General features: G+C 34.7%; 1 protein-coding gene across 13 annotated transcripts in view; it reads left to right on the forward strand.

The window, feature by feature from the left end:
* MECOM (MDS1 and EVI1 complex locus) overlaps positions 1-24,993 on the forward strand; it is a 578,367-nt gene that overhangs the window by 516,567 nt on the left and 36,807 nt on the right. For 8 of the 13 annotated variants that reach the window (XM_054700716.1, XM_054700718.1, XM_054700720.1 and 5 more), the window contains 5 exons: positions 614-748; positions 12,566-12,668; positions 17,217-17,433; positions 22,117-22,264; positions 23,472-23,628. In XM_054700716.1, coding sequence (XP_054556691.1) covers positions 614-748; positions 12,566-12,668; positions 17,217-17,433; positions 22,117-22,264; positions 23,472-23,628 — 760 coding nt within the window. The remainder of the gene's footprint in view (positions 1-613; positions 749-12,565; positions 12,669-17,216; positions 17,434-22,116; positions 22,265-23,471; positions 23,629-24,993) is intronic. The other 5 variants (XM_054700717.1, XM_054700719.1, XM_054700722.1 and 2 more) reach the window with 1 other exon arrangement.

A 24,993-nucleotide genomic window follows, 5' to 3' on the forward strand; every position in this document is an offset into this window, starting at 1 on the left:
TTAGGGTGCCATCTTTTCATGACTGTTTACCAATCTCTTATTTTCACTTGTTTTTCTTTAGTTTGGTCAGAAACATCTATTGGGATAAATATTATTTTTTTCAATTAATAATGTGATTTATTTGGTTCATGGTAATGATATGCAAACTGAAAAAGGATTTAATAATATTTAAATTAAAGTTTTAATTGAATTAATTTAAAGTTTGGAAGTATATTCTTACTTGGAAAGACTGAGCCTACAAGATTAACTATTAAGTTGAGAAATACTATGTTAATATATGCTGTTCAATACTGTTTTTTGTAAAAACTATATTGGATAAAATTAGGTCAATAGCACTCATTCATGCATGGCATGGAAACAGCAAATTTTTGAAATCAATTAATCAGTTTTTGTAATAAGTTACAATTGCTTTGTTCCTTTTAAAAAACAGTACATTGCCACTTCTAACATAACATTATTTTTCCTTCTTTATTACCTTGCATGTTGTCTGATGATTTTTTTTCCTTTTAAGGATTCAAAAGAGGAATATATATTTGAATAAAATATTTTCAAGCAATTAACCATTCTAATGAATGTATACGGAAATTGATTGTTCTTATCTTCTTTCTTCTAGATCTTAGATGAGTTTTGCAATGTGAAGTTCTGCATAGATGCTAGTCAACCAGATGTAGGAAGCTGGCTTAAGTACATCAGGTTCGCTGGCTGTTATGATCAGCACAACCTCGTTGCATGCCAGATAAATGATCAGGTATGTTGTAAAGATATTTTGTTTTTCTTTGAGAGCACTAAAGTATCAGTGAAGCCTGAAGAATAAAAATAACAGTGAGCTGCAGTAGACCCTTGTGGCCTGTTTGTTGATATGGTGAAAGGTAATGCACAAATATAAATAAGATGCAGAATCAAGTCCTTTTCAGTACTACTTTCTTTCAGTTCTACTTTTGTTGGTAGTTTATTTACTTTGTGCTAGTATAATTCATAATTGTACTGGTTTTCTAAATATGGTTGAATGATTTAAAAACAGGGTAATATTTATTGCTAGTTGTTGTTTACCTTTTATTCTTTAACATCAGAATGGGAAGACATTCATAGAAAGTATTGAGCTAATCAAGAACACTTTGTAGATTGTGTAGAAATTGGAAATGATACACTTGAATTATTGTATAGATTTTATTTGAACTAGTAAGTTTATATGATCTATGTTCATAGGTATGATCTATGTGTAAACCTATCTGATTATGCATTTTATGTTGATGTGTCTAATTCAAAATGAGAAATACTTTTAGACTGATCCTGTTTTGTACATGTGAAAAAGTTAAAACTGTCACTTCTGGAAATTGCTTTATGGAAGCCTATATAGTGAAATTAACTTTAATAACAATGACTATGAAATAAAGATCATGAAAATATCGTGAAACATATATTGCACTCAATAAAGTTAGGTTATGAATCCTGTAACTTAGTATGACAATACCTAAAACAACAAGAAGTTCAGCTTGTTAATTTTGGTTTCATAAAAATCATAAGGTTAGAATTTAATTATTTTATCATCATATATTTCTTTCAACCCAGTGGTTACCTAAATCAAATACATTTCAAAGAACATATTAAAATGGCTGCTTGGCAAAGCTATTATGAAAATCACCACCAAGAAAAAGAAAAGTTTAAATTAGATGTTTTGAATTGAGAGCTGTTAAGTAATGCTAGCATCATATGGTCTAAGACTCCATCTTAGTCATCATTATGAGATTATTGTTTGGCATTTTAGCAGCTACCAGATAGTTTTTACTGACTAAACCTTATAAGAAGTAGTAAATTGTGAAATCAGTTTTAAATGGGAATCATTTAAAAATCTTCAGCATATATCAAAATAATAAACCAATCAATTGTTTTTTTTCCCTTTGCCGTAAGAAAACAAGAGGCATTATTGACAAAGGACAACATTATTAAATTAGCTATTGATTGTAAGCAGAAAATATGCCCCGTCTGTCATTTGAGTTACTGTCACTATCAACAACATTTTTGAGTACCCACTATTTGTAGATGTGGGAAATATGTAGGTATTGTGAATGAGTGAATTGTTCGCCTTATGTTTTCTAAATAAAGGAACTGGAAGACCTCAAAAGGGGGCTGTGAGATGCACTAATACAATTATATCATAAGAATGATTTGTTATCCATATTTATTAACTACAAGAGCTATTTTTTAGACAGTTAAATTGTAGAATCAGTGAAAACATTGTTTAAGAATGGGACTTGTGGCCAGTACATTTTTTTTCATTTAAGATTTATGTGTGTAATATTTTACTAAAAATGTACGATTGTCTTTGGGAGTTTTGATTACATTAAAAAGGAAAGTTATTTTACTGTTCTTAACTATGAATTAAATTGCTCATTAGAACAGGCATTTATAATTTTAACACAGTTACTTTTGAGGTGCATATAAAATACATTGCTTTCATGACTTAAGGAATAGCATGTTTATTCATTTTTACTGAAGAATCAGGGAAAATAGTTAATCAGAAAAATCACAAAAAATTAATATTAGACACATACCTATTATTTCTGTAAGTACTTCTTTTAAACTTATGTATTCTGCTGGCAGAAATCTAAGATGGTAACAAAGTGCATATCAAATAACATAATTGTGAAATTGACATTACATGGTCAAGTAAGTTCACCCATAAACAACAAGAGAGGAAAGTCAGAGGTAAAAGTCAGATCGTGTGATAGGCATGTATGCGTACAATCTTACTTAGCTCAGTTGACAAGACAAAAGAGAACAGACACCCAATAGTGTATGCATCTATTATAAATATATTCATCTATAAGTTTATATGCCTGTTTCTAAAAGTCAATTAATTTTAGCAATTCGAGACAGCTTTGAAATGTAAGTGTTAGACAAGGTACAATGATAAAAGAGCTGACTAAAGAGACTCTAGGTCTATTTTTTTGTTGTTATTCTCTTATCCATGAGAAATAGGACCTGCCAAATGGTGAATGAGCACAACTCATCACATAGTGAACACTCCCATTGTGTGAGATATTATTTAATATCCAGAGAGAGAGAGAGAGAGAAAAACCCTGAATCAGGAATAATTATTAAACACTGACATCATCATCTCACCTGCACAACCTAAAAGGAGATGGAACACTTTACAAAAATTGTAAAAAGTGTTCTCTTAGCTCTTATTCTCAGATAGAGCTCAAGTTTAGAAAATGGATTTTAATGACGAGACAGTTACAAGTTCCAAACTCCAAAAAGGAAAAATTTCAAATGAATCTTGCAACTGCTGACTAATCATTGTAGTAATTAGAGTATCTACAAAAACAAACTAACAAACAAAAACAAACAAATAAAAAAAGATAACCCAGAATAGGAGTGTATAAACTGTAGTTTACTTTTGCCAAGGTACATATTTTTGAAGATCACATTTGATTAATCTGGATCAGTTTTATAATGATGTGGAAGAGTTCTATGAAAAAGAATAAATGTGCTTGCCAAGATAATAATATAGTTTGATAACTGGGGGACAGCCAGAATGTATATATTGGATGAAGCCCAATACATTGGATAATTTGCTTGGGGTAGAAGAAGTACTTAGAAACAGCACAGATTTTGATTTTCAAGGTAAGTTGATAAAGGATGTAATCTCTTTTATATCATAAAATCAAAGGTCATTCAATTTAACATTTTCCTAGAACCTTTGTACTAGCATTTGTTTGAGGGCATTTTCCTGAGTTTAAATTTTCTAATAGGTTCCTATGAGCTATTTTACTTAAGAATTTTTTTTTTTCCAGATTAGAGTGAACATTCTGGCAGCTTTCCTTCTTGATCATGTTGCCTAGAAGATTCAGGTTTATTGGTTTTAGATGTCTCAGTTCATGCATTCAAAATTATTGCAGTGATGTTTTTGGAGATAGAAATTTTGAAATCACTGGCTTAAATGCTAAATAGTAATTTCTAAGTATGTATAACTTCTTACTGATACCCTTATTCCCTCCTGAAAATATTATATTAGTTATAGTAATTTATCTTTGTAAAAGGCCACACCAAAAATGCTAGTAAATTGAGACCACAATCACACTCAAGTCATAAAATAGTAGATGCATTAAAAACACCCAAGATGTTTTATCCTTGAAATCCTAATTATTTTTTTCTCCTTATTCCTGAGAATTTCTATGTTTTTATAATTCTAGCAGTAATCTTTTACTGAGACAGACAATACGTCCACATTTTTTACATTTTAACTCTCTAAAATTGTCCCTGGTTGTTTTCAGGAGTTGGGATTGGCACTGAGTGGTGGAGCAGGGCAGGGGCAAAAATAGAGAGTTGGATAATGAAAATTCTTTCCAGCATAGGTCCTCAAGAGGACCAAATATGCAGAGGAAGACTGAAAAAGTCTTATTAATTATTCAAAGATTTCATTTACATCGGGAAGCACCCATGTGTTGAATGTTAAGCAGGCTGAACATCTAGATGGTTTTGTGAGTTGTTTTGTGTTTTTAACCTGGGCATCCTGACGTTCTTTCCTTTGATGTTGTGTAGCTATCTTACTTTTACAAGCCAGTTTGATGAGAGGATGGAGCACAGAGTTTTAGATTTGGTCTCACCCTGCTCCTGCTTTTCCCTCCATCTTTTGATAAGTTTCCTCATACCTCCACATTTCCATTCCTTTCCCTTAGTTCAAAGACAGGACTACGCATGGACTCCCTGTCCGTCTCAAACAATGCCAGCTCTCATCTACGAATACATTCACAAGTTATGTGTACTTATGCAATAACCCTCTGGACAAAAGTATCCCTCTAATATTTCTTCAAGGTGAAACCATACTGGTTATGATCAGACAGGTCACTCAGGCGCAATTCATGTAAGTTGGCTCTTCAGACTTTCACAATACCTGCCTTTCCAGTCATGATCATTAGAATGATCTGGGTGTGTGATTTGGGGTAACATTTTAGATGTGTGTATCGTAGGAAGGAGCACAGTTTCATCCAAACTCCTGGCCTGCCCCAACATGGTCTACAAGTGGAATACTGTTTTCACCAACCCAGGACATTATTAATCTTGTCATTTACACAAGGTGATAAGTCCTTTCATTTTTAAAGAGGCCTTTGACAGCTGGTATTTAGTAAGTAGAAGAGAAGTCTGCTGTTCACTCTGAATAAAAAAGAAATGTGTCCATAAGAGATTATCTAATGCCTGGCGTGTATTTTGAAGAAATAAGATCTGGAAGGACTAGTGCCCCTCAGAGAATACATGGGCAGAATCCATTTAGGGGATTCTGCTAGCTCCCTTGTGCTTGATGAACGGCAGCAAGATTCCACCGTGTTTTCAGTTGGAGCAGGCATTGTTCTCATTTGTGCTTTACCTTATAAAGTTTTAACTGCTTCCAGGACAATCGTGGCTGAATTGGCATCCCCGCTTTCCCACTCACTCAGGTCCACGTCAGTGTTCTAACCGACTGCTATGACACTAGCACACTATTATTATTGGAAACTTATTATGGACTCAATTATCAAGTTATTTTCTTTGGCTTTTTAACGGAGAAAAATGTTTTTCTGCATCATTCAATTACTGCAATTTGTGCAAAAAAGCAGGGAAGATCAACTGTGTATAAAGCAAATGTAATTTGCTAGCCTCTTTCCACTTCTCAAAAATGTTTGCGTCCACTGTCAGGTAATATGTTAATTTGCTCTTCCTTTACAAGGATTTCTGTCCACATTTTCTATGACCTCTTTGATGTTAAAATTATTATTGGCTTTGGGCATTTTCTTTGCTTTGCTTTTAAGTCAAGTTCCACTTTTATACCAAAGTTATGTTCTGCTGTTTTAAGATGAATGCCAGCTGGCAATACCCAGAGACTGGCTTTGTGAACAGTGCCTAAGCTGATTTTGGGGTGGGGGTGTTGTCTGGTTGATAAGTTACTTCCTTCATCTGAAGATGAAACTGTCTCGAATATAGTTTGCCATTTGAAATTTACATGATAAAACAAGCAGCACTGTCCTCCTCACACCTCCATCCCCCCACCTCCTGCCTTCCCAAAGTTCCTCTCTCCTGATCAGGACCAACACTGCCATAGACTAGGATTTTTATGGATTCACAGACCACCTAAGTTAAAAGAGACTATAACCTGGAGTTTTCTGCGCACATTTCATGTAAATAGTTTTCACATATTTACAACTTCTTCCATTCAGGACAATCTAAAAGCATCACACCCATAGTCAACTCCAGCTTTAGCTATTTCTGGAATGGTCCCAAAGGTAGTGGTTAAAATGCATTATAAGCCATCAAGGAGGCATGTGGGTCAAGGACACAAGAAAACCTTCCAGCCTAGTAAAAAAACAAAACAAAACAACAACAAAAAAAACCCACCAAAGGTGATCTTTAGTTTTCTCATCTTGTTATGATGGAACTCTTTCCAAACATTCTGAAACCTTTCAGAATGATCAGAGAGTTTCCATGGAGTCTGATAAAATGACCACATTAAAGATGGGTAGCTAATGGATATTTCCTGTGGGCTCAGTAGAGTGATCCTTAGAAGTTATTTTAAGAGACAACTTGAAAAGCTTCCAGACTGGGCTGGAAATACACTGCAGTTCTAGGTATAATAAGAAGTGGGTGTTTATTATTTGCCCTATTGGTGCAATCTAGAACCAGCAGTCAATTTTCTTCATTGTGTTTTATTCAATAAATTATACTTGTTTTTCTCTCATGTTATTAATGAAGAAATAAAAATGGGGGAGGGGGATTTCCTTCCAATAAGACTTTTGTCCTAGAAGTAACCAGCAGATACATACATTTTAGTTTTGAAGTGGATATAGCAAAACAGTACCTGATATGTCTCAATTAATACTTTCTAGTCTTTAAAACTATCATCCTATAGACAAATATCGGATACCTTATCTCAGGGGAAACTAAGGAAAATAAGTGTGATTGGCTTTGGCAAAGCTTGAACCTGATAAAGCTTCCATTTTGTTGGACAAATATCTTTACATTCTGTCATCAATCTATCTGATGAAGACATGGCTGATAGTCACTTATTAATTAGACTCAGAATCTGTAATAGGGTCCTATATCTGGAGGCTAAAATATGGTATCACTCCTACTCCCCAAAATTGGGGTTTCCCACTTTGCTATTGGTAATCAGGATTCTGGACTGTGTTCCCTGAAACCAGTGCATATGTACATATTGTCTCTGTGAGCTTGATGTTATTTCTCTGTAGCACCAAACCTGACAGATGGGTTCATATCAAATGTTGACTTTGTTCATATTGCAAACTGTCACCAAACTCCCCTTCCTCTCCCCCTATAAATGTTAAAGTTTCATTCAACTTTTCCTAGTATTCTCAGCGGTAAGTTGAATGAAGTTATAGCAAATAAAGCATGAAGCTGAATGTTGGGAACTAGACGAGGAAGAAATCAACTGTCAACTTCAAAGTGCAAAGAGGGCAATAATCTGAAAAAGTTGCCTCTCAATCCAGATGTAGCAGGGAGTACATTTCTCTATTATTTCAATTATTACAACTTCCTGAATAGGTTGAAGGTCATTCATAATTCACACTTCTGTCATTTTTAGACATGCCAAATGCAGTCTATTAAGCATAAATAAAACTTCCAGTGCCTGACCAGGAAAAATAAATGAGGATTCATAACAATGAGGCCTTGTTCATCTATTTTAGAGTAAATGATATGTTTTCTTTCTATCTTGTTTTCTTCCTTGTGCACTGATTTTTTTTTCTCTCTCAATAATGAAAACAGTACTTTAAGTAGATCCAAGCATAGCAAAGTAGAAAGTGAGGCTAGCCTGACAGATTCTAGATTTTTCTGTTTTATTGAACAATAAACAAGAACCCGCATTATTACTATTTATAAATACAAATGGTAGCAGCAGCTATTTGATGGAGGATTAGGTTGCACATAAAACCAGACAGTATAAAAGAAGATTAGTTTGAAAATTTTTTATGACTTATGAACTTTCCTATCAAAACACTTATGTGTCTATACTCTCCTTAGTGACTGTCTTGCATTTAAATAACAAAAGAATGTGTATTTAATGAAGTATGATTAATACCAGTTCTACTTCTATATAATACATAATTGTATAACACATTGCATATAATATACAAGAGAATATATAGTGACATATAGCTTACATGATAGTTATATTAGCTTACATGATAGTTAAATGATAATTAGCTTACATAATAGTTATATTAATATATAAAATATGAGACTGCTAATATTTATGCACATTTTAAAATTTCATCAAAATATATACTTTGCCACATTGATATGCCATATATAAAATATGTGTAATATAGCCAAGTGCATATATATTTATATATAATATTGAATGAAAATGTACCTTTTGGAAGTCTAAAATCTGCTAAATCAAGTCCTTGTCCCCTCTGCCTTTTATCCGTAGCTTAACCTTATGAGTATTAACTGAATGGATATTCTTTTGTTAGTTGGAACTGGTTTCAAGGCTTGATTAAAATAAGCTAAATATAATAATTATGTTTAATTTCTATGCATATATGATACTATATTTATGGCTTAAATGATGAAAAAATGAAAACATTTGGGGGGTTCTAGCTTTATTTTCAAATATATGGATGAGTTAGAAATAAAAAAAAATATTCAGAAACCTTACCAGTTTGCTAATTTGGTGAATTTAAAAATTAAATAATACTGAAAGATCTGTTATTAAAACATTTACCATTAATATTTACTTACATAAATCCAGTATCCAGTGATCCAATACAATCTCCATACTTAGAGAGAAATAAAGCTTTCTAGAGTAATAAAAAGAGTCAAGTAATATACTGGTACAATTTAATTTTTTAATCTGATAAAGTGAAGAGACCACATCAACTTTCAAAAGTTTTAAATGTTTGGAGAGCTTAGGTCCTTTTCATAATATGTTGTATTTCTGGAATTTAATATTAACTACCAAAAAGAAAACCTCGAAGGAGTTAACACATTTTAAAAATATTTATCATGACTTATTTTAAAAATGCAATTTCCATGTACTCCTTTTTTATACTATAAGGTCCCATTCCTCTTATCATTCACTTATTTTGGGAGGAACTGTTTTTTTTTCATTCTAATAGGGTATCCTGAGAGAGACACAGCAAAATAATAAATCAACTAACCCTTTTGCATCGATTCAAGTTTTTTTCTAAGTATTTAAGAATTTTGAGCTTTTCTTTATATACTTGAGTTGAATTCTTCACAAAATCCCAGGTCTGGGCTTTTTAATTTTGGTCCCAAATATCTTTTCCATTGGAAAAAAACATTAACTTTCATGAAATATAATCGAGCAATTAATTCCCTTTCATTTTTCTTCAACACAAAAACCAGAGCAGTTATATTTGTAGTGTTTCTGATTCTATATACAACTCAGGTGACAAAAATTCATAGGGCTAAATATAGCCAATTTTTTTAGTATATACTTATTTAAAAGATATTATTTTTATAAGTATGGTCAAGCATGCTTCATATACAACCTGCAGAAATAGCTTCATAAATCTCTTCTTTATTGTATTTCTGTTTGCAGAAAGATCTATTTTATAACAGTAAAGGAAGCACAGATGTGCTATCTTATTTTCTGAAAGTCTTAATTTCTCCAAGATTATATTCTATCATTCCCTCACATAATTATTTTGTGGCAACAAAACATCATTAGTTTTCATGTAAAGTACTCCTCTCACTTTTCAAATACCTACTGGTTTACTATTATTGTTATTATTAATACTAGAATGTTAGACTAACTTTACATATAGACATTACTGGATTCAAGTGCGAGTCATACTTTTGGGTCATTGTAATTATAGGAGGTAAAGCATAATTTTACTTAAGTCTCTCCCAACTCCTGAGAGATGAGATATAATGAAGATCACAAGTGGTAGCAACACCTTGAAAAAAACAACAGTTAGATGGGTAAGGGTGTGGTAAGTGGGACTTCGAGGCACATTCTTATTGCTATATGAGGAAGCATGCCCAGAGTCTGCCCTCATTATGCCCAGCCCTTGCCAGTTCTTTTCAAACCTCAGTTTCATGAGCACTATAAAAATTCACTTAAAATCGAAAAGAACACCCTGAAGTTAAAATCAACTCTACTTTGCCTTGCCTTCCGTGGCCTGGAATGTCACCTTTTACCTCCAGTAAATAAAGCCAACATCAACACTCTTCTGTGTCTTTTATTTTTTATGCCCTCAATATTCTTCACATGACAATCTGGAAACTTAAAGGGAAATTACAGTAGTGATCTATGTCCTGGCGAAGGAAGGGAATTGTCTTTATAATATAGAGTTACAATATCCATCATTTTCTTCTGCTTTTTTTTTGGGGGGGGGGACTGTTCACATTAGATTGAGTAAATCTAAAATGGGATTAAAAGAGACATGATTAATTGTGGGCTATAAAGAAATAATGATATCATAATACTTTCTTAAAATGACCTGGCATGAGTGTCTAAGCAGCATTCCTCAGCAGAGACAATTGTACTGTTTTACTGTCTTTCAGGGTATTGTCTCTTTAACCTCACTATTTCCGAGAAGCCACCGAAAAGTTCTAATATGTCACAATTCAAATGTCAACATGTTGTTGGAAAGGAAGCTAATAAGTTAAACCTTTGAGAGATGCCAAAAAAAGAGGTGATTCAAACTGTTGAGAGAAGTCCATTGTTTTGTAAAGGGAAATAGAACTCCAGAATGAAACAGCATACTTATAAGCATTTAACTGGAAGGTTTAGGGGAAAATAAAGCAAGTGCACACTTACTTTTTTAAAAATCTGGTAACTTTTTGAACAGAAACTACTCCCCTCAGTGCACTTCCAAAGAAGGGGAAATGTGAAGGTAAAGGTTAATAAGATACAAACTGCAAATTCACCAGTTTTTGTAGAAACAACACATACAAAGGAGCAATTTTCCTAAAACAGTCTCAATTCTATCTATGGGATAGTTAGGAAGAATCTTAGGTTATAACATATTAAAACCACATTTTATGTTTGGCATGGATGTCTGTAAACCTACATGGTTAGATTATAGTTGAATGAAAAAATGTTTTGTTTTGACAGGGAAACAACTAAGCAGAAAATACTCCTCATTGAGTTATATTTTGAATTTAGCACAAATTTTTGCTCTGGTTTCTTTATAGAAAAATAAACAATTGGACTTTAGAGCCACCTACTGGAATAAAGAGGCACATACTTATGTTTAATGTCCTCTCCTTTTCAAAAGATAAACAAATAGATAAATTCAAAGAAACGTATGCATATCTCTTTAGCTCTTTTAAGTAGTAACCTACTCAGGTTTTTCAGTTTGAAATATCAAATGGTCCTATGAGGAGCCATGGTTAGAGCAATATCGTTTTAAAAAAAAATATCCTTTTCTTTCCATTTCTTGGTTGGTTGTATTAACTTTGTGTTATGTGATTTTTTTCTTCCCAATGGAGAAAATGTTGTTGTTATTGTTGTTTTTGTTGGTAGCGGTGTGTGTGTGGGGGGGAGGGGGATGTAGTTGGTCTTATTTTCACCAATTAATAGTATAACTTTATTTTTCTTTTATAACCTCTTCCTGATTATAGAATTATCAGTTAAATCTTCTTAGAATAAAATGAAAAACAAAGTACATTCCTATTGTAAAATGAGCAAACACTTAAAATATTTTCATTGATGAAAGAAACGCTAGACATATAAATTGGGCAATGATTTGCCTAAGAGTCACAGAGCTGGTCAGGATGAAGGAGGCAACTCTTGGAAATTATAGGTCACCATTCTTTCCACACTTGTTGGGCTGATTTTTAATCATTCATTAACAGATTTATTAAATCCTTCCTCTCTTCAGCATTTTGCTAGAAAGCAATGGAAATAAACACACACACACAAACACAACACACCCCATCCTGGTAAGTGAATCAATTAAAGGTATAACGTGGCTTTCAAAGAGTAGGAATCAGGATCTTGGGCATAAGGGTAGCTCCTGAATCTGGGAGCACCACTTCAGGAAGGCAAGAGAGGATTCAGTTTCTTAAACGACGAAATACTCTCTTTTGACTATGTTCCTTTGGGTCATGCTCTCGTGATTCTTGATGCATTGCCCTTGCTGCCTATTACCTTAAAATGCATTGTTGAGAAAGTGCTACTTTTGAGAACATGCTCAAGGCAGGTAATTGTTCCTCTACTGCTCTTAGCAGGTCTATTGCTGCATAATGCAAGACACAATCAACTCTGTGAGTTCACCAGAGTAAGGAATTCAGAGAAGGGAATTATTTGTTAAACATTACACAGGGTACATGTGAGGCAGCAAGCTTTGCATTAGAAAAACTTGATTTGTGAAGTCGAAGTTGGAAAAGACTTGAATTAGCATGAGAGTCACAGCTTTCCATTTGTCATCAGAGGGCTAATTTTCAGTATATGAAGCAGGAAGTCATTGTTCTTTGGTTAAAATGAAATCTTTTTTTGAGGTGCAATAATCTGTACAGAGACCTTCGTGTATAACTCACCCTTTCCTAATATTCACTTTTCTCTCTTTCCCTCCCTACCCTTTTTTGTCATCTGAAGATATTTTATAGAGTAGTCACAGATATTGCACCAGGAGAAGAACTCCTGCTGTTCATGAAGAGTGAAGACTATCCTCATGAAACTATGGCTCCAGATATCCACGGTTAGTATCCCTCAAGCCACCACCCTCTTCGCCCTCATTTGGAGATTATGATGTAGCAAGGCAATGGTCCTTTACACTTTCATGTTTGTTAGTTTCGCTACCTTTTCAATGTCAGTTTCAACAAATTGCTTCTCCCTAAGTGGCTATTTCTTGGCTTGGCATTTGGCTTATATCATAGTGAAGCTAAACTGAGGAGAGGTCTTCCCTGAAGTGGAAATTAAAGGAATTCTGAATATTTGGACGGAGACATCACATAGTTATACGTTTTGTCATTGTCTTAGACTTCTGAGAATACTTCCACTGTGCAAATGTTGTTCCAGTGATCTTGATTTTGGGCTTTCTTAATTCTAACAAGTATCTCTCCACCTAATGTTCTATAACTTGGAAAAGTGTTTCTACTTGAATAAAGTCCTAGTTAGCATATGAGGGGAGGACCTGGGACTTGGAGAAAAGTACAAATGAGAAGTTAAAGCCAGAGGAATTATTTGGCAGAGACCTGTTATAAGTCAAACAAAGGAGTTCAAAGAGAATTATAATTACCTGTGATGTATATACTGAAAAATATTAAGAGAAAATTTCACTTCCACTGATTTGTAACTTTGGGGCAAGAATTTAATACATTTTTCTTTCTCTTTTCAATCTCTCTCCTCTAATATAATATGATTTTGTTCAACATAGTCTAGTGATGTTTAAAGACTTGTAGCTGGAAGGCCCACCTAATAGGGAAAGGATTACCTATTCCAGTTTACCTGAGAGACAGGGATAGCTCCACCTACTAGTGCTCTGGCATTCAATGGGAGCACCTCAGACTCTATGTGAACCACTGTGAGGGAAGCCCCATTGGAATACCATCATTGGCTGACTCTTGAGCATTTTTACCTTTGAGCTACCTTTTATTTCTGTAGATTATACTAGTTGTATTTTGGGATACTTCTTGGAAATTGTTTTCCAAGATAAGCAAATAATCTTAAAAGCCAAGTTTCTTTTTTTTAATTTTTTTATAAATTATTTTATTTTATATAATTCTTACATCATTTTTCATTTTTGCACAATGTGTGTGTTTTCATTTTGGTTATATTCCCCATACAATTGCACCCCTCCCCCTCATTGGAATATTACTCAGCAATCAAAAAAGATAAACTCATGCAATTTGCAGCAACATGGGTGGAGCTGGAAGGGATCATGCTCAGCAAAATAAGACAGACAGAAAAAAAAAATACCGGATGGTCTCACTCATAGCAGGAATTGAGAAAACCTAAATAAGGGACCAGGAAAAAGGCTAATTATAATAAAGAAAAAATGAAAATCAACAAGCAACTGTGAACCAGAGACACACTAAGGGGGGCAGGGGAGGAGAGGAGGGAAAAGCCAAATTTCTAATCTGCCTGGTAGAGATTGAGCCCAGATGGGGAAAAGGCTCTGTGACATTGGGGAGTGCTTTAATTTAAAAAATGTGACCTGGGCTTTCTGGGGTTAAGACATCTTTCTTTGGTGAATGTTAGACCTAAAACCATTTTCAAATAATGATTTTTGGAAATATAAATGATTAGTTTACTATTTTAAAAAGACAAGTAGTAGTAACTATTCCTCTTGGGCAATTATTTATAAATGACCTGCATTTACGACATTCTTGAATCCCTTAGTTGATTTTTGTTTTCAATGTATGGTATCCATATCCATAATACAATGTTTTTGTTATGTATTATGTTTAAATTGTGATTTGTATTTTATACTTCGAGGGTTTACCTTTTCTTGGACAGAGAAAATAAAACAGGCACTACACAGCTGCTTTATTATTGGTAATATATGCTCCCCATTTACTGCCTCATCTAATCTTTTACACATAGATCAAATCTTTAAGGAAGGAATTCATCCTAGTATACAGATTGGGAAATGGATGAACTTAGGCTAAATAATTGGTTAAGATCACATGACTACTAAGCGGTGATGTCAGCATTCAAACCAAAGTCTTGCTGTCTCTAAAATGTATCTTTTCATGTATTATGTAGCCTGGAAGTCCTCTTTGTGTTCAGACTGAAATCCTAAATTTATTTATTGATTTTTTTTTAAAGATTTATTTATTTATGCAAGAGCTGGGGTACAGGCCAGAGACATGAGAGGATGAGAGGATTCACCAGAGACAGAACAGGGAGCAGAACAGGTTTACAGACCAAAAACACTGCTGAAGGGAGCAGTGGGTGAGACAGGAGAGGTCTGCCGTGACATGTGGGTATCTCCCTGGCTGGCTGGGAATCCAACCCATGCTGCAGAGGCTGCGGACAGCTTCATAGTGCTGCACAGGGAGGCCCCTAAAATCCTAAATTTAGGTGTTAAATATATGAACAGTGTACAGATTCTAAAAAAAAAAATGTTTCTATTATTTGAATTATTCCATTGAGAAACCTATCTTTAGAGTCATAGTGAATTATTTTAGAATATCACACTCTTCCTTAGACCTTTACATCCAAAGTTAACTTTCAACCCTATTGAATTTGTGTACTGATTTCTGACCTTGCTGGCCACCCTGTTAATGGTTTAGTTTAAACTAAACCAGTATCATATGTGAATTACAACAGCAGTGTCCTACTTGACCTTTCTGCTTGACTTCTCAGGCTGCAGATGTGGCATTCCAGCCTTCAGTGGCTTCCTGTTCTTGTCTTCCTTCAGCCCTTAGTGACCTACTACCCACTGTAACTTCATCTACCACTCCTCTCACACATGCACTGTATAAACCTATCATACTTAACGACAACATTGCTGTTCTATGGACCTACCTTGTTTTTTCTGATCTTCATCGTTGGTTCAAGACATCCCACTGCCTGAAACATCCTCCTTCACACCGCTTCTCCTGGCTGATTCTTTTTTTAAAAATCTATGCATACAACTGGGGTACAGGCCAGAGGTGGGGGACCGGGGTGAGAGGATTCACCAGAGACAGAGTGGGGAGAAGAATAGGCAGACTGACTGAAATACACTGCTGAGGGGAGCAGTGGGCGAGTCAGAAGAGGTCTGCTGCACCATGCGGGTCACCTCCCTAGCCCGGGATTGCAATTGTACTTCAGTGGCTATGGATAGCTTCATAGTGCTGTGCTTAACACCTTATGCCACCAGGGAGGCTCTCCTGGCTGATTCTTACTCTTTGCTCTGTGTTTCTGTACCTCTCTTCCTCAGATAAGATGGATGAGACATGTTCTTCTTGACTCCCTGAGGCTCTGCATATGCATCTGTCATAAAATATGTCTCACTGTGTTCATGTGTCTCCCCTTGAATTTCATATATGTTTATTCCCTAACAAAATGCTCAGTATTTTGTAGGTGACTAAAATATTATGTCCTAAACTGACATTCTGTCAATGGGCAACTGGTTCTAGGTCCTTAGGCATGAATCTGTAGAACAGGAATTATGTGTCCTGTTGTTTGCCCTGGTGTCTTTCAGCACTGCTGCCTGTTTTAGGCTTCGGTGATGATGCCTTTGTGATAGGTTCATAGTAGTGCAGCCTCAGGAGTGGGCTAAGTTTATTCAAAAGGAAAGAGTCCAAACACCACCATCACTACCTGACACATTAGAACCTCATTATCTCAAATAGTTGCCACTATTGGCACTTATTTATCTTAGTGATTGAAAGCACAAATTCATGTGTTTGCTCTTTAAAAAAAAATGCCAGTTAATGCTGACCTTTTGATAACTTAACCTGAAAGTGTGCTAAAAAACATCCTGTATCCCATAATCAGTACTGATGAATATAATGAAGCATTTCCAAGTTTGTGATATTAACCAGGCTGTACCACGGTTCAGATAAAGACACTGTGCTCCTCCTGGTAGCATGGCACAGTGAGGTGGGGCAAATTCTGGCACAGCCAGTTACCGTTGTGATCACTACTTGATCATGGAACTTCTTAAGTTTCAATTCCGTAGTACAAAAATTGGATAAAAAATCTGACACATAATTCCTTGTAATTAAGTTATTAAGTTAATTAATAAATGTACAGGGTTGAAGAAATAGGTGATGCTTAGTAAATGGTCATTATTGCTTGTAATATCCTGTGAATAGTAAACCCTGGAAAGATTTAGTCATGAAGTTCTATAAGATGAGAAGACTATACTCTGGGTACATTTATGTTGTTATTCAAGGCTCTGTCCTGACTTCTGTATGTATATTACTTTTAATCCTTGTTAAAAAGTGGTGAAGGGCCTCCCTAGTGGCACAAGCGGTTAAGAAGCAACCCATAAAGCTGTCCACAGCCACTGCAGCACAAGTTCCATCCCTGGCCGGCCAGGGAGCAACCCACACGGCGCAGCAGACCTCTCCTGTCTCACCCACTGCTCCTCTCAGCAGTGTACTTCTGTCAATCTGCCTGTTCTGTTCCCCCCTCTGTCTCTGGTGAATCCTCTCACCCCCCACACCTCTGGCCTGTACCTCAGTTCTTGTATGCATAAATAAATAAATCTTTAAAAAAAAGTGGTGAAAATGACAACCAAAGACTTTCTGCTGGTTTGTGGTTGCATTTCCCTATCTCTTTGTCGGTAACACCTGAATTATTTTCACAGAAGAACGGCAATATCGCTGTGAGGACTGTGATCAGATCTTTGAATCCAAGGCTGAACTAGCAGATCACCAAAAGTTCCCGTGCAGTACCCCTCACTCAGCATTTTCGATGGTAGAAGAGGACTTTCAGCAAAAACTTGAAAGTGAAAATGATCTCCAAGAGATACATGCAATCCAGGAGTGTAAAGAATGTGACCAAGTTTTTCCTGATTTGCAAAGGTTAGAAATGGCATGCTGCACTACAAAACATGTTTATTTACTCTGCAATGAAATGTTTTGCTGAATTTTCAGAATGTATGCAATAGGGAGATTTGGAATTGCAGTGAGCTGGATAAGTGTGTTAGTTATTTACATGCTCAGAAATCCTTTTTCCTCAGAAATTGTCATCTGTAAAATATTTACAATGAAGTTGGAATTAGTTGTTTTGATGCCAGATAAAATGTTTTATTAGAGAATATTTTATTGTTATCTAAGATGTGTTATTGGAAAAGCTTAACATGATAGTAAAATCTTAGAGGAAAAATCAAGAATGCGGAACAACATTGGTGCTAATTAATCATATTCTAAACAGTAAAGCTACTTCTAGAAACACTTAGAGAATAGAAAAAAATTAGATCTAGTTCTCAGTGAAAGATAGATAGTTTCTTGGTAAGTCAGTGTAAACTAAACTGCACATGTATGAAAGAATAAGAGAAGTATATAAGGTGAACAAAATGTTTAGTTTTGTCAAAAGGGAAAAATAAACATGATCTAAATTAAATAATTTTTAATATTTATTTTTAACAAAATGAAAATCATAGTTCAATGATATATTAACTTTTTTATATTCCTTTGAATTTAAGTCAGAATGTTTTATTTCTATGAGGAAAATGACAACCCTGAAACTTAACCTTTGAAAGCATTACAGAAATGCTGCAAGATGGTTTTTAAGATTAGCTAGGTATTTACTCACTAAAAAGTATTTGTTTGTTTCTACCTAATAGTTTTTTCATTGGTGTACAGTTTTAATATGTGTTGTATTATATTTGTCTTATTGAAATATATTCATTACTTTGCTCTCAAACACAGAAATGAGCTTTGGAACTACAATTAGCATTTCAAGTCACTTACATCATTGTACTTCAATGGGTATGATAGTATATCAACTGACCTTACTTAAGAGTGTGACTTACTCATAGTTTGTCTTGGTTACTGCACATTGTTCAGCTTACCATTTTGTTTCCTTTCTTTACATAGTGCCTTCCCTTCTCCCTCTCCTTTTTATCTCTATATTGACTGCTCTGCATCCACTTCTCTGATTAGGTGTCTTATTAAAGAGAATTTCATAAAATAGCCACTCACTTTAATGCATAAATAACTAAAAAAGCATCAAGAATAATCCATTCTTAAAGGAGATTGAGTCAAAAGAATGTATCTCTGTCTGGATTTGAATATTCAAGGCTAAGTTAGCTATTAGGGAGAAAACACTTTGGGGCATAAGAGAAAATTTTCATTATCCTTTAAACTCATCTTTACCACTTAATATAAACCTATATAGAGAATAAATGTTGCATATGTTTGTTAAAATATGGATTTGTAATTTTAAAATGTCACAATTAAATTCAATGGTGTCCAACTCTTTTCAAAATGAAACTAATAAATACCAAATTTGAAAGAATAATCCTTATTGTGTAAAACACTATCTTTGATATTGGAGATTATATTTCTTTCAATTTGTTATAAAAATGATGAAAGCATTATAAAACAAAAAAATGACATATTAAACACTAAAAGGTCATTATTTCCTACTATAAGTGTATAGTAACATTTTTTAGGTGCAGAAAGCGTCTTTCTGTGACTAGCTGTAAGATTAAGCCTGAGTCAACTTCCCTTAATGCCAAAATCAACTGACAGTTTAGTTCTTTCCGTCAAACATTCAATGAAAAACAATAAGGAAACCTAATTATATGGCATTGGATGAACCCTCAAAACTCACGTTTAGGTAGCTCAGCCAGATGGATATGGCATGTCACTATGCAACCTAATGTCGCTCATCCAAGTGGTATTTTTGTTATATAATTTATCCACTTGTAGAAACTTTACTCCCTGAATATTTTCCATTTTATTGACTCCTATATTTTTTCTATGTATGTTAAACAAATGAAAAATCCTTTCTTGAAGATGTCCCAGCTTGGTTTAGTGCTAAGTGCAGTTATTGATATCTCTTTCGTTAACATTTCAATTTGTATAATAGACGATATCATATTATAGATAAGGTTAGGGCCTTTATTGTGACTCCACACACCTGTACTCTCCTGGTACCTTTTGTTCACAAAGATACTGAGATTTGTGTTCAAATAGAATAGAATCACCAACTTGACTGACTCATGGGGAAGGAAAAATAATTTTATGTGCCAATGTGAATAGAGTTACAGGGAGGAGACTGAGGAAGAGGAAAAATATGGGAAAGTTATTTCTAATTTATCAAGTTATGAGAAAGGGCCCCTCATTCTTTCACACACTTACATGCACAGTTTACATAACCACTGGATAACATATTTAGAATCACAGAAGTATTACTTGATACTCAAATTTTGAGTGGTCATCTCACAGATAAATAAAAGGGGCCCAATGGAGGTTGGTGGATTTTGGAGGTGGGCATGGTGAAAAAACATACATTTCCATAGGCTTAAAACTACAATCCTTGAAACAATACATGATGTAAACCTACATTTCCTCAATAAATATGATTAAAGACAAACAAATAGAAAAATAAATAAAGGTAAATTTTTCATAAAAATGAAAAAGAAAGACTGAATTGCTATGAAAGCAATGAACATTTATTTTTGTGAGAATCACATGCTTGTTTGTTTGGTAGTTTTTAACAACTTTTGTTTATTATGAAAAGTTTCAAACATACACAAAACTGGAGAGGGTGGTGTAAGAAACACCTGTGTACTCAGCTTCAGTAATTATCACACAAGGTCAATCTTTTCTCAGCTATAGTCATTTTGGATGACTTGAAACAAACCCTGGGCATGATAGCCTATTATTTTTAGTTCACTATGTATGTATACAAAAAGGATTCTTTAAAACATAAGTTTTACACCACACTTTAAAATATAAGAATTTCTTAATATTATTGTATATTCAGTCAGTGTTCAAGTTCCCCTAGTTTTGTCATAATTTTTAGAGTATTTTGTCTGAATTAAGATCAATATAAAGTCCATCACTGAAATTGACATGCCTTTTATATCTTTAAATTTATATGTTCCTTCAATGAAAGCCAATAAGTCTTTCCATCTGTCATTATAATTTATTTATAGAAAACACTGAATGTTTATCCTGTGGCATTTCCTCCAGTCTGGGTTCTGTTGATCATATCCCCTTGGTATAATTTAACATCTTTCTCCATCCTTCTTTTTCCTCTAAACTCATAGTTACATCCCAAGTCTTTGTAAGATTTAGATTCAATGTTTTAGGGATTATGCCTCATTGATGACATCATTTATTCCCAATAGGATGCATATAATAGATTGCTGGTATTCGTTAATTCCTTGGGGGCTGCAAAATGAATGCATTGACTTCTATCATTCTTTCATTCTATCTTATCTGGATTAAGTCTATGCAGAGATACTTCCCTCATTGTTTATCTACTCATCCTGAAGTACACTTCATATATAAAAGGCAGGATTTTAAGAAGGCAAAATATCTGGCTTAGCTTTTCCCTTTATTGACTTATTTTCAGAATATTGACTTGTCTTTCCAGCATTCTTCCAAAGGTGACTCTTGAAGTTCTGTTTGTATGTTTTAGAATATTTTTGTTAAAATATGAGGGTTTTTTTTTTTTTAAATTGATTGATGCTTACATTTCCTCAGCTTTGGCTAATGGGCATCTCTTCAAGTTGGTACGCTAGCCCTTTGGACATGATCTCTAACTTTCTTGCTTTTTTGCTAACTCTATGTTCAAGACCCATTTTGTGTATTTTATATTTCAAATTTTAAACAGGTTATATTTTTCCAGGGAGTTCTGGTTACTTTATTTTGGGGGTAGTCTCCTAGTGGTTGTGTGTTTGTATTTGATGAACAAAAATGTTGTAAATGTCTTCTGAATGTCATAATTCATTATCTATAATATTTGTTTTTCATCTATTCATGTATATTTTATATATGAATTTTAGAAAAAAGTGAAATAGTTGCGAAGGGAAAATAGTCTAAGATTTATAAGATGGAGAAACTACACTTGTGAGAAGCTTCTAGTCATGTCTTTTTTTTTTTTTGAGGGACTTAAATAGTGCATATACACTATTGAATAATAGATTGAACATTAATAGTCCATGTGAGATCATGTTTCTTCTTCCCTAATTCAGAGGCTATATATGATATATATGTATATATTTCTGCTTATCCCAGGTCACATTGAGAAGTTGCTTGTTGAATAAGTAGTTTATAGCTTACTTTCTCATGGCGATATAGATAGAAACAAAAATATTCTATGAATCTAGAAATTATATACACATTAGAATACTTGCCTGCATGTTCTTAAGTGTTTTCTGTTTGAGTGTTTATGTTTGAATTAAGTGAACATTAGTAATATCTGTTACTTTTAGAATTGTGTATTTTATCCAAAAGAGGACAAATAGCTAGTTGTTTATCATGCCCTTAAACTGGCAAGGAATCCTTGCTAGCTGTAGCAGATTTATTTCCTAACAACAGGGCACTCCTCTGTATTAGTGAGATACACAGTCTAGGAAATATAAAATGTACTTTTGTCTGTTGCAAGCCTGTTTCTTTTCTTTTTTCCTCACCTCTTTTTCCTTCTTCTTTCTTTAATTGCCAGTGGATTAGTAATAAAATGACGTTCTGTTTATGAATGTGTTCTTTGTCACCAGTTCTTATTTAAGTCAATTGTTCTCTTAACAGTCTGGAGAAACACATGTTGTCACATACTGAAGAGAGGGAATACAAGTGTGATCAGTGTCCCAAGGCATTTAACTGGAAGTCCAATTTAATTCGCCACCAGATGTCACATGACAGTGGAAAGCACTATGAATGTGAAAACTGTGCCAAGGTACAGTGAATTTGTAGACTACTTGGCCTCTCTCTGTCATCCTGCTCTCTCTTAATCCATCATTTGCTACGATATATAAAAACAAGCCTTGAGAGGGGAAACTATAAATATCTTGAGAAAAGTAGACTGAGTGTTGTATGCTAAAAGGCATTAGTACAGTGTATAAAAACACTTAGTGGGTATCCTTTTATTTTTGTAAGGGAGGAAGTGAGACTTAATGGTGAGTTCCAGAACTAGGTGTCAGACATCCTTGGTAAATTCTTGGTTCCGCTATTGGCTTGCCAATGTGGGGCTATTTTATAGCCTTATGGAGAATGAAAATTTTATCCAATGCACATACTGATTTATTTTAATAGCATTTTGTGAGGAAGCCACATAATGTTTCTGAATGCCTATTAGAAAGAATGGGAGGCGCCTACATTTTCAGATTTTTCTACCTAAGTTCCTACCATGAATCATGATTGGTTCTAATTAAAAATATAGTGCCTTAGTGGCCAGTGCTACCATAGTGGCCTGAGCTTGAAAACATGAGGGAAAAATGAAAGCCTTTCACCTTGATCACATTACTCTGAGCAGTTATTCAGATGAAACTAAAATATGTCTGGGTGTCATGACAGTTGATTTCTAGTTCCAAAATCTTTTATGACATTTGAATATCTTTTCTTATTCTATGGATGTCATAACATTTGGAGATATGGATAGGTGGGTGTTTTTTTCAGTTTTCTTTTTCAGTGCAGTGTCTAAAAGGATGAATTTAGCTAATGGTAATTTAGTTAAGTAGTGTTATAACTTAACCCATATTGGAAATTTTTCGATAGATTTGGGGTACTTAAGTCAGTCAAAAATTCCCCCAATTTGATAGCAGTGTGTCATTGTTGAAAGGATGAAAGTAGCGTAGTAGTTTTAATAGTATCATGACTAACATTTTATTATTCAACTCTAATCACTCTGAGTGCATCAAGGCCTAGGATATGGTTTAAGGATGCTATTAATTATTTTGTTCAGCTGATATCATCAGACACCTCATGCTGATAGAAAGCTAAATAACTTAGTCTTTACCCTACAAGAGACTCACAAGATTTGCTATTGGTCTTTGGGGAAAACAAACAAAATCACAACAAATAAACAAAACTTTTTGAGCCATTCCTGGTCTTCTTGGTTGTGTCCTTGAATTAAGTTTCTCGATTAATCAGTACTCATTTCCTAGCAGGTTTTCACGGACCCTAGCAACCTTCAGCGGCACATTCGCTCTCAGCACGTTGGTGCCCGGGCCCACGCTTGCCCAGAGTGTGGCAAAACGTTTGCCACTTCGTCTGGCCTCAAACAACACAAGCACATCCACAGCAGTGTGAAGCCCTTTATCTGTAAGTTTTTAACACTCCAGCTCTCCTTCCTGCATCTGTCCTTCCTCCAAAAGGCACTGTAACCAGGAGCCATGCCTTGCATGGCCATTGGGTGGGTGGGCCTAATCCAGTAGGGATATTTTCCATTACAAGAAAATCTTTCATCACCAGATCTGTGGTATTTTTGTCTATGATCTCAGGGGTGTTTTGTTTTAGATGAAATCAGTAATAGATCGAGAAAAGAGAAGTTATTAAATAATGAAAGGGAAGCCTCCCCCAGGTTGTAAGATTGAATAGAGACAGCCAGATTTGTCTCTCACTGAAAATGTCCATGGCTTTGTAAAAACAGCAAATAACAGATACTAAACAAGATGAAGTGATAAAAACCTGTTCTGGATCAGAAAGTGCTGGAAGAACCCCACCTGGCAAGTAGGCTTATGACTCTGTGTGTGTGTGTGTGTGTGTGCACATATGTATGGGGGGAGAAGAGTGAGTGGTGTAAAATGTCCTTTAATCTACCCATTGTTGCCGATCCCAGGTTGCAGATCAGTAGTTCTCAGTTACTGGAAAAGCAGAGCATTTTCACTTTGATGCTAGACATGCTGCCTCTATAATTCACTGCACTCAAGCAAATTTATAGTCAGTGTGTTTTGGGGGACATCCGATCTGACCACCTACTTAGAACATCCCAATACAGAGCACTCTAGTAGCACACTTCAAATGAAGTCCAAAAGTCCTCATTCGCAGCTTCTTCTGTCCCCCCTCTCCTGTTTCCTGTAGTGTGCTGAAATATTTCACAAGGAAAATCAGTTGTTCTCCATCCATCTATCTGAGCAAGGACTCTGGACTTCTTTTGATCCATTGCTCACTTGGGCATATAAATACAATGACTCACTGAGTTGTGCTACAAACTTCAGGACTGATTTTGAATCCAGATAAGGATAGAACTGGTTGAAGCATATCCAGTAGTTGGCAAAACCTCTGATTTTGGAACCCTGGCAAAAGAGCTTTTTTGACAAATACATGATGGTTTTTAGTGGCTAGATGAGACACTACTACAGGACCAGGTGGAAAAAACTAATTTTCAGTGCCAAAATGGAGATGTCAGAGACTAGTCTCCCTGGTTTTTTTTTTGTTTTTTTTTTTTTTGCCTTGACACAGTTTTCTTTTGTGCTTCCAAGCATCAAGAGAGCTTTTCTTTCCCTTTCCAGTTTACACTAGATTCTTGTTTCTCTGTTCCCTGGGTGGAGTGAAGAGGACTGCCAGATAAAAAAAAGGGTGCCCAACTCTCCATTGGGGAGCTCTGTTGAAAGTCACAAGAAATGAAGTATACAGTAGAAATTTTAGACTTATTGTCTCAAAAAGACATACCTGACTCGAGGTTAT

Source organism: Talpa occidentalis, unplaced genomic scaffold (genome assembly GCF_014898055.3).
Source record: "Talpa occidentalis isolate TD23 unplaced genomic scaffold, MPIMG_talOcc4v2.1 talOcc4.4, whole genome shotgun sequence".
NCBI lineage: Eukaryota > Metazoa > Chordata > Mammalia > Eulipotyphla > Talpidae > Talpa > Talpa occidentalis.